Source organism: Nicotiana tomentosiformis, chromosome 6 (genome assembly GCF_000390325.3).
Source record: "Nicotiana tomentosiformis chromosome 6, ASM39032v3, whole genome shotgun sequence".
NCBI lineage: Eukaryota > Viridiplantae > Streptophyta > Magnoliopsida > Solanales > Solanaceae > Nicotiana > Nicotiana tomentosiformis.
Window position 1 is genome coordinate 52,185,829 of NC_090817.1, and position 15,924 is coordinate 52,201,752.

Genomic DNA, 15,924 nt, shown 5'->3' on the forward strand with positions numbered 1-15,924 from the left:
ATGTCCTAAAGTGCCAAATGTCGTATTTTCACGATGCCACTTGTCAAATAATGGGGGGCTTTTGCCTCTCCTTTTATTTTAATAAAAATTGAATTTTGTAGAATATTTTTCCCCCAAATAGAGGTCTAATAGGATGTTTTTGACGTTTTGCTTCTTTAAAAATAAAAATAATGTGAATTTTTAATTAACAAAAGTAGTTTATAAAAGATATTTTCCCAAATAAATTTTTAGTTCCTATTTTTTTTGGAGCTATGTCCTAAAGTGCCAAATGTATTATTATCATGATGCCACTTGTCAAATAAGGGGCTTCTTCCTCTCCTTTTATTTTAATAAAAACAATAAAATTAATTAATTATTATTAATAATAATAATAATAATATAATAATAATAATAATAATAGTAATAATAATAATAATAAATAATTATAATCTGTATCTTTTTAATAGTTGTATTGTACCATGTGGCTGTAGAATGGTACTCCAATACATATTTCTTCACCCAAAAAACATCGCACCACAATTTGACACCTCTCTCTCTCTCTCTTCTGGAGAATTTTCCGGTGAGTTACATTTCACTCTAATACTTGGGATCGCCCAACTCCCACATATTCTGATCTGTTCTGATTTGATTGTCATATCCAATTTGCATCTTGGCTTGAATCTTAAATAGTTTTGATCTTTTGGGCATTTGAGTCGTATACATTGATTTCCTTTTTACTTGTTTATACTTAAAGTGATCAGCGAATTCTGAATCTTAGAGGGTTTTATCGAATAATCTTGTTTTGCTTGATTGGGGAATGAATGGATTATTAGTTTCATTAGACCCATTCTGAAGTCCTTTCTTAATTACTGAAATTAAGTTTCAATTATTCAGCTTGGAGACTTTTCTTTTTCCAAAATATAATATTTTTCACCTTGGTAATGATTTATCACGAAGCTTAACTTGGACTTAGTTTTTTAGGTAGGTTTTAGAGGATCCATATTAACAACCCCATATAATATAGCTTTTTGAAGGTTTTCAAGGGTATATTTGGAGGAACTTTCTTTGTTGTTTGAGTGGAAAGAATAATTAAAGATCTTGTTAAGATTAGGATTTATGCTGGATTTGTTTGTTTGTAGGAGAAAAAAAAAGTGATGTTGTTTCTGTAGTTCAATTTCATTCATTGATTGGGAACGTATGGAATAGAACTGTCAGACCCGGGATACTTCTTTTGCAGATTCGAAAGCAGTAAATAATATTTTCCAGAATTGTGGCAGAAAGGTGCAATTTTTTTCTGAGGATGTTGATGAAGTGATGATAGTGTGAATTCAGGTGAATAAGATGAACTCTCCCTTTTTATCTAGCAAAGATGATTTTTCCTATAGGACACAAAATATTACTTTTCCTCTTTCGGTAATATTTCTAACATTTCCCATTCCATTTATCTTGTCAGATTCAAAGTTATAATGCTCACGAGTACATAAACTATTTAGTTATCACGACATGGATTCACCTGGTAAGATTTGAAGTCTGGATATTAAACTAGCACCTGTTTTCTCGCTTAGTTGTTTGGAAATTCTTTGCTAAAAATGGTAACTCTATTAAGCATTTAGCTGCACTGCTACTTTTCTAGTGGTTTGTTGTGGTAAATATTGGGAATTGTGTTCTTATGTGAATTTTATGTGAAATTCCTGAATGATTGAGGAGTAGCCTCTTAAACCGACCAAACCGGAACCCAAAAATCCACAGCTGCTGTCATATTTAAACTTCTTTTCGCCGGGAACTCGCCGGTAAACGACTTGTTATACAACTCAATATGCACATCAGTAGTTGAACTCACTGAGTAACACAAGTTTTTAACGAAAGGTCCAGATTAACAAGCTTTTTAAGACTCCTTAGGTTATCAGGAAGCTCACAAATTAGACCCTGGATCGGCAGAAATTGTCTCGATTAGTAAGTATCAATTAGACTTAGAACTTCAAGTTATTGGAAAGGGAGCCCACGCTTAACTTGAGGTCGTAGAGAGCCCTAGCTGCAAAATTGGCGGAGCGTCGTGGATCACAATGAAATTCCCGGTGATGGAAGATTCCTACGTCATAGAGGTGGCGCCGGGATTGGTATAGCTAAGCCAAATTCCCGGTAAGTAACTTTAATTTCTTTCAACTCGTAGAGGCTCGCAGGATGCTGGTCTTCTCCATTCTAAAGCTGGCGCCTGGCAGAGCCTTGACAACGTCGGCATATATCGATAATCGATGCTATCTGAGTACTCTTTCATGTATACGAAGGTAAAGAATTAACAACAATATGAGAAGCCCAAGCATTGAGCCAATTGATATTGCAACAATGGCTGCTGCATAGAGCCTTTTGGATTTCTTATGAACATATTTTGGTGAAGATGAAGGTGATGGTGAAGGAAAAAATGAATACAAGGTGGCAATGGACCGCCACAATAAATATTATCAGAAAGAGATGAAGCTAGCGGGGAATACTGACAGAATACCTAGTATGGACCCATTCAGATGATTGTTTGAGACATTGAAATTTACAAGGCATTGTAGGTTGATGCTTGGAAGAGTGCCAATGCAACCATTACCTTGCAGGAGAAGTAAATGGGTCATATTGTTAATCGAAGGAACAATTTTTGGGTGTCTGTGTTTTTGTTTTGCTTCGTTTGATAGATACAGCTATCATGAGCTACAATGCTAGTGCGATAAAACCATCCACTTTCTCACCTTTGCTTGCTAGAAAGAGTGAACATGTGCAGCTGTATAGCTTCTTTTGTCTCTTACATATTTCTTCTAATTGAATAGTGTGTTCTATTTTTCTGGTCTGCTCACTCATTTTATTTCTTACTCACTTCAGCTGGACATCCGCGGGATACATCTGTTGTTGTTGTTACACTGGAATCTAGTGAAGTATATATTGTTGTTAGTTTGTCTTCAAGGACTGACACTCAGGTGATCTATGTTGATCCCACAACTGGAAATCTTCGCTACAATGAAAAGACAGGATATGATATTTTCAATTCTCAAAGTGAAGCCTTAGATTATGTGACGAATGGTTCAAAATGGCTGTGCAAGAGTATAACCTATGCCAGGGCTGTGCTAGGATATACTGCCCTTGGGAGCTTTGGTTTACTTCTTGTTGCGACAAAGTTGTCAGCCAGCATTCCAAATTTGCCTGGGGGTGGATGTGTATATACAGTAACTGAGAGCCAATGGATCAAGATTTCACTTCAAAACCCTCAGCCACTGGGCAAAGGTGAATTAAAGAATGTTCAAGAAGTGACAGAGCTTGACATTGATGGCAAGCATTATTTTTGTGAATCGAGGGACATTACTAGACCTTTTCCAAGTCGTATGCCCTTGCAGAATCCTGATGATGAATTTGTGTGGAATAAATGGTTTTCAGTGCCCTTCAGAAAGATTGGACTTCCAGAGCATTGTGTTGTTCTTCTGCAGGTTTTACTTCATACTTGGTACCCTTAGATACTGTACTTTTTTTGGTGTGGCATTTGACACTTGCAATAAGTTCCACTTCTATGTGTGTGATGCAAGGGAAAAAAAGGAAAAACAAAATAAAGGCTTATGATCAATTTTGCTGTACTTTGGCATTCTAAATCACTGCCCTTTGTGCAAGTTTGTCTACTTTACTGCATTCTGTGCTTCCTACTGAACAGCTGTTATGAAGCTGCAAACAAGTATTTATGCATCAGAGTTATATGTTACTATTCATAGGTAGGGTATAGATGAGTTTTTGCACGTGATTAAAGAGTGAGCGCTCATTAAGCTTGACTTTTAGCTTGTTTGTCTATTAAAGCAACCAAACTTGAGCTTGCTGTCGAGCTCAATTTAAGCAAACTGAGCTTTCTGGCTTGGCTTATTTAATGTCCACGAACAAGCTTCTGTCTCCCCCTCTCTCTCTCTCTCTCTCTCTCTCTCTCTCCCTCTCTCTCTCTCTCTTTTATGTGTGTTTGTGTGTGTTTCTTTTTAAAACTTTTGAGGTCTAAATATGTGATTATGAGCTACAGTTTCCACTTAACTCAGCTTGTTATTAAAGCACTTTGTCGATGTCATGCGACAGTTTGGCCAATCTTTGAATCTCCCAGTTAAAGCATTACCTTCTAAAGTTGAGGCTCCAATTTCATTGTGCTAGCACTGATAAACTGACTTCCCTGTATCCAAAACAAACCAATAATGATCAGGGAAAGTACTCTTTAGGGGGGATTGACCTAACAATTCATCAATGCAAAAAAGTATCTTCCTTCCATCACCTAATTTGATTGCAATGTTACCCTTAAATTGTAGCCAGAGACTATGAATATGCTTCTAGAGGCCGAAACAATGAGGGGAGTTCACAGAGTCGGTACACCAAGCCTTGCGATCCCCATACTTGCATTTAATCAAATTCCTCCATGGGTAACCTTCTTCTTTTCCATATCTCCATAGCCATTCTACTACAATGAGTTGTTTTAGTTCTTCAAATTTTTGATCCCAAGACCACCTACTTTCTTTTCCAGCAACACTTTGTACCATTTAATCATGTGGAAGTTCCTTTCTCTTTGTCGCCATCCCATAAGAAGTCTCTTTTGATTCTATCCAATGTTTTCCTCACCTTAGAGGGTATTGGAGAAACATACATTAGATTGGTTGGAAGAGAATCAAGTACACTGTTAATTAGGACCACTCTAGCTCCAAGGGAGAGATATTGTCTTTTCCATATATCCAATTTCTTTCAAACTTTGTGATGACTCCTTGCCATATTTCTTTGGCTTTATGTCTGGTCCCCAAAGGCATCCCCAAATATGTTGTTGGAAGTTCCCCTAGGCCCTATCTAGCCTCCAAAATTAATCACAAGATCTTGCATCTCGTTCACAAGATACGTAAAATCTTTTCTCAATGTTGATTTTTGGCCGCTACACTGCCTCAAAAATCAGCAAAATGACTCTTAGATTCCTTAATTGGTTTTCCTCAGCTCCACAAAGGATTAAGGTGTCATTTGCATAGAAAAGGTGCATAACTTCAATTCTTTGAAGATTCCTTGCATTCACTGAGAAACCCTTGATCCAAGTTAAGATCCCTAGTTTTGCATAACATCTTGCTAGGCCCTTCCATGACCAGAACAAATAGGAAAGGGGATAGAAGGTCCCCTTGTCTCAACCCCCTGTGAGAAGGAAAGAAAATCTTCTGGAGTTCCATTCATAATGATGGAAAATGTGACAGTGGAGATGCAGAAACTTATCCATTTGATCTATTTCTCACCGAGCCACATCTCTGTCAGCATATTGAGTAGGTAGATCCAATTTACATGGTCAAAAGCTTTTTCAATGACCAATTTGCAAAACAAGCCAGCCCCCCTTTGTCTTTTCCTTGAGTCTAAACATTTTTTGGCAATGAGAATCACATCAATGATCTGCCTTCTTTAATAAAGGGCAAATGTACTTTATCAAAAAAATAAAAAATAAAAAATAATGGGCAAATGTGTGTCAGAAGCTAACTTTAGCATAACCCTCTTAGTCTCTCTGTCAACAACTTGAAGATGATCTTATAAAAGCTCCCCACCAGCTGATATGTCTGATGTCCTTAAGCTCCTCTGGTCCAAGCTTTAAAAGTTAGGGTATGCTGCAGTTGGCTCATTAGTAAGATATGTGCCCTGTGTTGACCTTTGACAAGTTGAAGGCATAAAGTTATGAAACTATGCGTCAAATTTGTTTTTTCTTGCTTGAATAGAAATATTATCTGATGCTTTCATGGATAGACTCCTCTTGGCGATCATGTTGGTCTTTTGTACAATGGTCACCGTTACTGTCAGAGTTCGTTCATGTAAATAAGTATAGTCCCGCATCGAATAGGAGTAATGTATGTATTTGTGTATTGTTATAAATAGGGTCCTTATATTATAGTTTAAACACATCAATAATATTAAGACATGGCGCAGCTTCAGCTGACCGAGGACATGACCTTTGATAGGAAGGTATGGAGGTCGAGGATTAAGGTAGTAGAGTAGGTAGTCTAGAGTGTTCATAACATTAGTATTGGCACGCAGTCTCGCTTTCTGTTGGTAGTACGTTTTTATGACTAACCGTTGTTTTCTTTCATTGTTGATCACCTTACTGTCTTGTTGTTTTTATTCTGATTTTATATGGCTTTTGGTACTGTCCCTTCTTGTCTATATTTTCATTAATGTGGTGCTTATACTTTCCTGAGCCGAGGGTCTATTGGAAACAACCTCTCTATCCTCACAAAGTCGGGGTAAGGTCTGCGTACACACTACCCTCCCCAGACCCCACGGTGTGGGATAATACTGGGTATGTTGTTGTTGTTGTTGTTGTCGTCTCCCGTGCTTTCTCACATGATATCAGAGCAATCGTGAGAGTTTTATCGTTGTGCATAAATTCCAGCGACTCCGGGAAGAAAACAACTCAGTTAACTCGTTTTTTTTTTCCCGGCAAATCAGGGCTGTCCGCAAGAAAGTTATTTTCCGTCGGTCTAAAAACCAACACCACCACGCGGTAGATCAGCCTCCGGCGACCAAACCCCAAAAATTTCTCCGGCAGAAAGTGTGCCACGCGCTCTCACGTGCCGTTAGCAGAGTTTTTTCCGGCAGAGGTCCGACTCACACTCCGGCGCATGTGGTCATTTTCGTCAAATTTCGGAAAACTTTTTTCGTTCGCGAGGTTTTTCTGAGCCTACCCATAAAAGTTTCATCAAAATCCGACAAGTTTTTTATTTTCCGGCGATTTTTTGGAACTTGCGACTGTTTTTGCAGATTCCGGCGATTGTTTCTGCTTCATCTCTTCAATCCAAGCCTACCTACTCAGGTGTCAACAGTTTCAACAAACTTTTTTATTTTTTCGGCAAAAGATCTATTTTCCGACAACTACAGTGTTTTCTTCGCCTATTTCAGCGAGTTATAGTTGATTATTTCCATTATTTGGTGATAATCTGCTAGACCTCTCTTCATCCCAACGATGTCTTTGGGATTTGATGTTTTTGGTTCTAAAAGTACGGGTTCGGGAAGTTCAAGTGTTATGATTACTTCGGAACCTTTAAGGGGAGGTTCAAACTACTTAGCTTGGGCTTCGTCTGCTGAGTTATGGTGTAAAGGTCAAGGTGTTCAAGATCATTTAACCAAAAAGGCTAGTGAGGGAGATGAAAAGACCAAAGCACTTTGGGAGAAGATCGATGCTCAGTTATGTAGTATCTTGTGGCGATCTATTCATTCCAAGTTGATGCCCTTATTTCATCTATTCCAGACATGTTACTTAGTTTGGAAAAAGGCTCGCACTTTATACACTAATGACATATCTCGTTTCTATGATGTGATATCACGGACGACAAATTTAAAGAAACAGGAATTAGATATGTCTTCTTACTTGGGACAAGTACATGCAGTCAAGGAGGAATTTGAAAAGTTGATGTCAGTTTCTGCTAGTGTTGAAAGCAACAAGAGAGATGTTTCTAGTTCTTACCCTCGCTGGATTTCCTAATGATCTTGATTCGTTACGCGACCAGATTTTGGCTAGTTCGACTGTCCTTATAGTTGATGAATTATTCTCTCAATTACTTCGCCTTGCTGTAGCATTCAGTCACACAGTGATCTCATCACAGATCTCGCATCCCAGACTGTGAAAAATCGGGCATCTCAAACAATGGAGAATAGACGAGAAGGAGGTCGCTTTGGAAGATCTTGACCTAAGTGTTCTTATTGTAATAAGCTTGGACACACTCGTGAGGTGTGTTACTCTTTGCATGGTCAACCACCTAGAAATGCTCATATTACTCAGACCGGGACTGTAGGTAACCAAGGGTTTTCTTTATCTGAAGGGGGAGTATAATGAATTCCTTCAGCATCGAGCAACTAAGCAGACACCTCCACAAGTAGCCTCCGTCGCTCAGATTGATACTTCTGCTGTTGGTAATTTCTTTGCTTGTGTTTTCCCGTCTACTACTCTTGGACCATGGGTCATGGACTGGTCACGTCCAATCCTACTCTCAAACTGAAAGTATTACGGTCGATTGCAATAATAAACCCAAAAAGGTTGGGGTCGATCCCACGAAGAGTATGGTGTGTGCTAGAATGTCAAAGAGTGCGTGAATTCAATGAACTTAAAGTAATCTTCAAATAAAAGATTGATTTTCTGCAATTACTTCTAAAAGTTATGACTACGAAGTTTAATCAAACACTTAGAATGCGAAAATAATTAGAAAGTAGTAATCAATGAGAGAAAGCACTAGGGTTGCTCCTCCTTCGTCACCGTGCGTCTTTCCGGTTGACGACTCAAGATCGATTTGTGTTATCTCCTCATCGGTAAGTGTTGTGCGAAAACCAATATCTTGTTCGGAAAAGTCAGGCGACAAAACCCCAGACAATCGCTCCGGCAGAAAGTCTCTCACGCGCCTCCATGCGCCACCAAAATTAGGGTTCCGGCGAGCGCATCTGACACGTGCCGGCTCGTGGAGCACTTTCCAGCTAGAATTTTCAAAAGTTTCTTTAGGGAAATTGTTTCGTGGGTTGATTCTGAGTCCACAGTACAATTTCCTACAGGTTCCGAGAATTTCGAAATTTTCCTGCGAGCTACAGTAACTTTTCCGGCGCGTGTGAGCCATTCCGGCCACTTTTTTGACAAAACTTCTTTAGGACAACTTACTCGTCCAGTGATTCCGAGCCTACCCATATAAATTACATCAAATTTTAACAACTTTTATTTTTCCGGCATGAACAGTGCACTTTTCCCGGCGTAAACAGTGATTTCCGGCATGAACAGTAATTTCCAGAAAAGTTTGTTTTCTGGTTGTGTTTTAGAACCTATTTTGTAGTGTGGAATTTGGCTTAATCTCATTATTTTCAAATTTCTCCGGCGACTTTTTGGCCAACTTTTGTTTATCAGCAACCACTTGGTTTTGTTGCTCAGGGAGAGTCCAGTGGCCCTGTATGTCGCTTGCGCCGGTCACTTTATGGTTTAGAGCAGTCTCCTCGAGTCTTGTTTGGTAAGTTTAGCACGGTTATCCCGGAGTTTGGCATGACTCGTAGTGAAGTCGAATGATCAGCTTGCAGATATTTTCAAGCTCGGTACATATGATTTGTATGCACCGGCTTGAGGGGGAGTGTTAGTTATGTGTAAATAATCCTAGTCCCATGTGTAGTAGGAGTAGAATATGTCCTATTCCCTTATGTAGTAGGAGTAGAATATGTATTATATATAGGGCTCATTGTATCATTGTTAATAAATAGATTTTTTCTCCCGTGCTTTCTCACATAATTTATATGCACCAGCTTGAGGGGCAGCGTTAGAGTTAGTTCATTAAATAAGTATAGTCCCACATGGAGTAATGTATGTATTGTGTACAACAACAACATACCCAATATTATCCCACACCGAATGTATGTAGTGTGTGTTGTTATAAATAGGAGTCCTTGTATTATAGTTTAAACACATCAATAATATATTTTTCTCCCGTGCTTTCTCACAGTTACAAATTGAATCTGATGACTTTTTTGTTTGGTGATCTTTTATCCTGGATGTTTTGAGTATTTATTTGAGAATTCTTATCAACTGCCTTTCCCTCCTCTTCTGCATTTTAACTTAAAATGCTAGTAAAATGGAGGCGTTGTCATTCCACTTCATAGTTTAACGTGTAGTCTTCTTCTAAGACTTCTTAAATTTCTGATAATTCTTGAAAAAAGAAACCATTAAATCGTTGATCAAATTGGAGGTCGAACTTCACTACTGCTCTAGTTTGATAATTTGATTGGTTACTGTCTAGGCTTCTTGCTCCAGTGCATTCCATGCATTTATTTTTCTATTCCCGTCAATGCTGGCTGACTGTGAGTCAGAAACTGAAGTTGTAACTAGTGCAATATTCTATCTTTTTTTGATAAATAGGTTCTAAACTCTTAACTATTACATTGACTGTGATATATGAATGCTCATTGGGACGATGATAATTCATAGGGCTTTGCAGAATCCCGAAGTTTTGGAAGCTTAGGTCAGCAAGAAGGGGTTGTTGCCCTCACTGCTCGGCGTAGTAGGCTGCACCCTGGGACTCGGTATCTGGCAAGGGGCTTGAATTCTTGCTATAGTACAGGTAGCATAAAATTACCCTGTACAACTTGAATTTGTTTTTTTCTTTTTTGCTTTTGTTGGCCTTGCGGGAACAGACGTGGTTATTATTACTTACCGAAAAAGGAGAGCAGGTTGTTTTTTACTGTGGTTCTTTGTTTCTTATCCATATTTGTTAAGAATCTTCTTTAATAATAGCTCTGCCTTTGTTCATTTCTTCTTCTGTTAGGGTGTGTGACATAGTTCTGCAGGACCCTGCTGGTTTTGGTTAGCGATAGTCAATATGTTTCAAACCTCATTTGTGGCGCAAAGTAGTTGTTTCTTTTCTTTCTTGAGCATTTCTCTGCTCATCCTATTTTTTATTTGAATGGGCCCGTGCTCCACTGTATGTCTTTAGTGTATACTTTCTGTTCTCTGTGGGGAATGGTGGTATCAGTTCTATACCTAATTTCAAATTTTCAGCAGTGTGTTCTGATACCTGACATGTGTGTGTGTGTGTGTGTGTGTGTGTTTTTCCGTTGATGCTGCTCTAAATATTTAATATAACCTAGTACAACCTAGGTAGTTTAATTTTGTTTGACATGCTGGAAATACGTTTTTGCAGAAAAAATCTGTGGGATATGTTTTTTAAAGATATCTGTCAATATATAGCCATCTATACCTAGTCTAAAAATGATGCACGTAATTGTGATTATGATCCCTATATATTTGTTGCCACTACTGTTTGATGGACAGGCAATGAAGTTGAATGTGAGCAACTTGTGTGGGTTCCAAAAAGGGCTGGTCAAAGTGTTCCTTTCAATACTTACATCTGGAGAAGAGGCACTATTCCTATCTGGTGGGGTGCTGAGTTAAAGCTGACTGCTGCAGAAGCAGAAATCTATGTTGCGAGTCGTGACCCTTATAAAGGAAGTGCTCAATATTATCAGAGGTTAACTAAAAGATATGATGCCAGAAACCTAGATGTAGCTGCTAGCGGGAATCAGCGAAAGATTGTCTTTGTTCCAATTATATGTGTTAACTTGCTTAGGAATGGTGAAGGCAAATCAGAATCGATTTTAGTTCAGCATTTTGAGGAATCTTTGAATTACATTAGATCAATTGGAAAACTACCTTACTCTCGGGTTCATTTAATAAACTACGATTGGCATGCCAGTGTGAAGTTGAAAGGAGAACAACAAACAATTGAAGGACTTTGGTACCTTCTAAAAGCACCCACCAATGCTATAGGCATCACTGAAGGGGATTATCTGCCTTCTCGTCAGCGCCTCAAAGATTGCAAAGGTGAAGTAATTTTCAGTGATGACATTGATGGAGCATTCTGCTTAAGATCACATCAAAATGGAGTGATACGTTTCAATTGCGCTGATTCTTTAGATAGGACCAATGCTGCTAGTTTCTTTGGTGCCCTCCAGGTTTTCGTGGAGCAGTGCAGACGGTTAGGTATATCACTTGACAGTGATTTGGCATATGGCTATCAGTCATATAACAACAATGGGGGTTACACAGCTCCATTACCCCCTGGCTGGGAGAAACGGACTGATGCTGTAACCGGGAAAACATATTTTATTGATCACAACACAAGAACAACTACTTGGAATCATCCCTGCCCAGATAAACCCTGGAAGAGATTTGATATGACATTTGAGGAGTTTAAGAGATCGACGATCTTATCACCTGTGTCTCAATTAGCAGATTTGTTTTTGGTTGCTGGTGATACCCATGCAACATTGTATACTGGTTCCAAAGCTATGCACAGCCAAATTCTTAGCATATTTAATGAAGATGCAGGCAAATTTAAACAGTTTTCTGCTGCACAGAATATGAAAATTACCCTTCAGAGAAGGTATAAGAATGCAGTTGTAGATAGTTCTCGTCAGAAGCAACTGGAGATTTTTCTTGGACTAAGGCTTTTCAAGCATTTTCCATCAATTCCAATCCAGCCATTACATGTATGTTATTGTTGTTCTACACTCTTCTTGCATGTGACTCTAGTTTCTTTCTTTTTCTTTTCTTCTTTCGATTTTCTTTAAATAGTGTTTTCTTGAAATATCCATTTTAACTTATCCGCTTTCTTCTTAGTATTTCCTTACATCCATCGAATGCATCCTATTTGACCTGATCATCATATTAGTGAGGAAGGGGCTTTTCTTTTATCTTCAATAATCGTTGGCAACTTGGATCTTTCTCTACGCATTAAGTTGTTTCTACGCTATTATGGTTTTCCTTTCCGACACTCTTTTTGATGCATAGGCATGAACCTCAACTTGTTCAAATCATGTTGGACTTCTACAATATCCACAATTGTAATTTGATGTCTGTTTTATTTGTATATTGTCGGGAATGGGAAAGGAAGAGGAGAGAAGGTGAAAAGGGAGACAATCTACTCCATCTATTGCTTTAAGAAACCTCTTTCTGGTCAGTGGGTTGGAGATGATTCCATTTGATGAAACATCTATAATTCCCTGCAGTTGTTGATGGGTGACTGGAGTTGAAAGAAAATTATTTCTAATCTCAAGGGGGTTTGAAGTAGCTGATCTGGGAAGTTGCATATCTCTTCACTTTTTTCTTCCTTTCCCATTTTCCTCTTGACAGCACAAAAGGGGAAAAAAAACCCTTTACTGTTTGTATTCTATGTTGCTTCTTCCCACATTCATCTACACACCTCAACCATTTGGTGATGATCGAGATTCTTGCTAATATATTAGCTGTTTGGTGTTTTTGGCTTGATAAAAGGCAATCCTGGACAGAGCAAGCATGGGGTAGAATCCTTTTGTTTTGGTTTCTTGTTGGTTCATAACAACTAAGATCTTTCATGGCTTGTCACTATGTATTTTATGGGCAGATTGTGCTGGCTTCTTTTGTTTTTTCCCCTTTTACTGCTCTTCATTCTTCTTTTTCTCTGATGCAAGCTCTTGATTCTTCAACTAAGTTGCTTGGACTCTTCACTTTCGGTGCCGCACCTGTGTCGACATGACGTGGGTGTGGGTGTGGGGTCTGTACCGAATCTGGTCAACCGATTTTCGGTACGTTGACTAAAATCGACGGAGAAATTCGGGACTTATACAATGATTTTTGAAATTAAAACTAAAGTTAGGGTGAAATTGAAGAAAATGGAATGCCTTGTATATAGAAATTTCTATGTCAGTGATTTTCCTTTGATCTCCTTCTCGGATTCTCTTTTTGATCAATATCTTTTCCTTATCAGAATACCTTGTAAGTTTTCTACATAATGTCTCATAATTTAGATATACTTTTATACCTCTATTTTTAGATATTTGAATTACTTTTGGTCGAATCCCCGCACCCGAATCTGTCCTGGATCCGTAACCTCGAATTTTGAAATTTAGATCTTGAAGGACCCGGCCTCTACATCCGCACCCGTAGCGGACACCCGCACCTGGGTCCGAGCAACTTAATTCTTCATTATGGAATGCCTTTTGTCCAAATATCATATGTCTGGCTTTGTCTTATAAATTAAACTATTTTTATACATTTAAAAAGATTGAATATAGATGTGGTAAGAAAGGCATAGAAACAGGCAAAGGAAGGGACAACTCCCAAAATTATTGAACGATAGGTTGCATCAATTGACTCTGAAGGGCTTCAAGGTCTTAAGACACTATTTTGCATATTCTAACTTGCGGGGCGTATATTTGTGGATTCGTTAATGATGATTCTAAAAAGACAAAAAAGACACCACATTTGGAAACTATTAGAACTTCCAAATTTAAATAAATTACTCCATATAGTGTTACATAATAATAATAATGTACTGGACTATCTAGACTTTTTGATTTCAGTACTGGCTGGGTTCTAAAATATCCTGAAATTGTTTCTGAAGCTTTTCTTTGTGAAGATGAAAACTGAATGATAAAAGCGCCATAAGTCTAAAAAGCCCCATATCATTCAGCATTTGCTATATCTGTCTTAATACTGTGAACTATATTCTATTCTTTTTCTTTTCAACCTAAATGAGTTGTGCCTTTTTATTTATTTTTATCAGTTAGAGGAATTTTCTTCCAATTTTCTGTAGTTGAGGACCTTGAGGTTATATATTTGGAGTGATGCTAACTCTTTTTTTGAAAGTTATTTGAAAATGATTTTGTCACTGTTGTTACCACCATATGACAGTTTATGCTGATTTTGACAGGTTGCATCTCGTCCCACTGGATGCTTTCTAAAGCCAATCGTGAACATGTTCCCGATTTCTGATGGTGGAGCAAGTCTTCTTAGTTTTAAAAGAAAAGCAATGACATGGGTACCTACATTATGTTTTCGGGATTTTGAAACTACTTGTTATTTGATAATAGCATCTTCCACATTATACTTAAGTGGTTTATATCTACATCACACCCCTTGGGTGCGACCCTTCCCCGGACCCTCCATAAACGCGGGATGCCTTGTCTACTAGGCTGCCCTTTTCATCTTACACATTATAAAAGTCCCGTGCCATTTCGTCTACAAGAGGTTCATATATATCCCACAGCATTTTGCTCCTTGCCTCACTTGTGTACACATCTTACAGGTCTCCCCACAGGCTACCGATGTGGTTGAGCTCTTTATTTACCTTGGCGAGCCTTGTCATGTTTGTCAGCTACTTCTCACTGTTGCACATGGTTCTGATGATTCAACGTTCCCATCGACAGTTGATGTCAGGATAGGGCGTTATCTAGATGGACTTAAACTTGTTCTGGAGGTATGTTACATCTCTATTGTGAAATTGTTGTGCCTGTACCTGGCTGTTACTTGCTTCTGCTATTTATAAAATTCAAATCTGTTAGATGCTTATGCCTTTTGTGCATAGGCATTTTCTCTCCCAACTGGGATAAGAGTTTTACGCCTTGCCTTTTAGATTTTGATAATGGCTAAAGGTGTGTCTGTACTCTGTGGGATAGGGATTTATATTATCCACCTGTTACTGGGAAAAGGAAAATAACATGCATATGTGGCTCTTTTTTCCTGGCGGAGGATGCATTTATTTTATGTTTGTGATAATCCCGTTGACATGAACATGTGCACAAATGTTGTATTTTTGACAGCTATTATTGTTCTTTGTTCTCCTACCACATATCCTCCTACCGCATATCTGAAAAGGGAAATCTTTCATAGAAAGTAAAATAGTTAAAGAAGTTTTCATGTGCCTATATGTCCAGGGTTACCATCAAAAGTTTTCAATTTTTACATGCAATTTATTCACAGGGAGCTTCTGTACCACAGTGTGCAAATGGGACAAATATTTTGATACCGTTGTCAGGACCAATTAGCGAAGAGGACATGGCTATCACTGGTGCAGGTGCACGCCGTCATGCCCAAGATACTTCCACCCTTCCATTATTGTATGATTTTGAGGAACTTGAAGGAGAAGTGGATTTTCTTACTCGTGTTGTTGCACTCACGTTTTATCCTGCTGCGGATGGTGGAGGCCCTATAACTCTTGGTGAGGTACAGAGAAACTAGATAATTGAACTTTTTAGGTGTCCTTTCTTTTAAAACAATTTTCTTTTACACCCTCTAACATAGTTGGCCCTTTGTGAAAATTTTTGGGGACTAGATTTCTCTGCATATGTCAAAGTAGACATGGTCCGAGTCTGATGACTAACCTAAGTTTGAATAATGGTCATAGAGTGGAGTAGATAAGTGGAACAAAGTTGTATGCACAAAACAATAAAAGAACAGGAACCACTTGATAGAAGGTACATACGCTGCATACAAGATGTAAGAAAATCTATACCTACGAATTTCTGGACTACATTCTTTGATGCTTTTTACTTTTGTCTTTGTTTTCTATAATTTAGTCAAGGGGGTGTTGATGACACTTCTGAGGGTGTAAATGTTTGTTTTCCAGAGAATTTTGCATCTTGGTACTGCACTCCCAAGGA

General features: G+C 38.4%; 1 protein-coding gene across 6 annotated transcripts in view; it reads left to right on the forward strand.

The window, feature by feature from the left end:
- Positions 1-477: 477 nt before the first annotated feature.
- The window catches only part of LOC104116060 (probable phosphoinositide phosphatase SAC9), a 50,177-nt gene continuing 34,730 nt past the window's right edge, over positions 478-15,924 (forward strand). For 4 of the 6 annotated variants that reach the window (XM_070177354.1, XM_070177355.1, XM_070177356.1 and 1 more), the window contains exons 1-9: positions 478-559; positions 1,217-1,311; positions 1,433-1,495; positions 2,842-3,440; positions 9,935-10,067; positions 10,778-11,994; positions 14,196-14,303; positions 14,571-14,741; positions 15,245-15,487. In XM_070177354.1, coding sequence (XP_070033455.1) covers positions 1,483-1,495; positions 2,842-3,440; positions 9,935-10,067; positions 10,778-11,994; positions 14,196-14,303; positions 14,571-14,741; positions 15,245-15,487 — 2,484 coding nt within the window. In that variant the 5' untranslated portion in view covers positions 478-559; positions 1,217-1,311; positions 1,433-1,482. Of the gene's footprint in view, positions 560-1,216; positions 1,312-1,432; positions 1,496-2,841; positions 3,441-9,934; positions 10,068-10,777; positions 11,995-14,195; positions 14,304-14,570; positions 14,742-15,244; positions 15,488-15,924 lie in introns of those variants that run through there. The other 2 variants (XM_070177358.1, XM_070177357.1) reach the window with 2 other exon arrangements.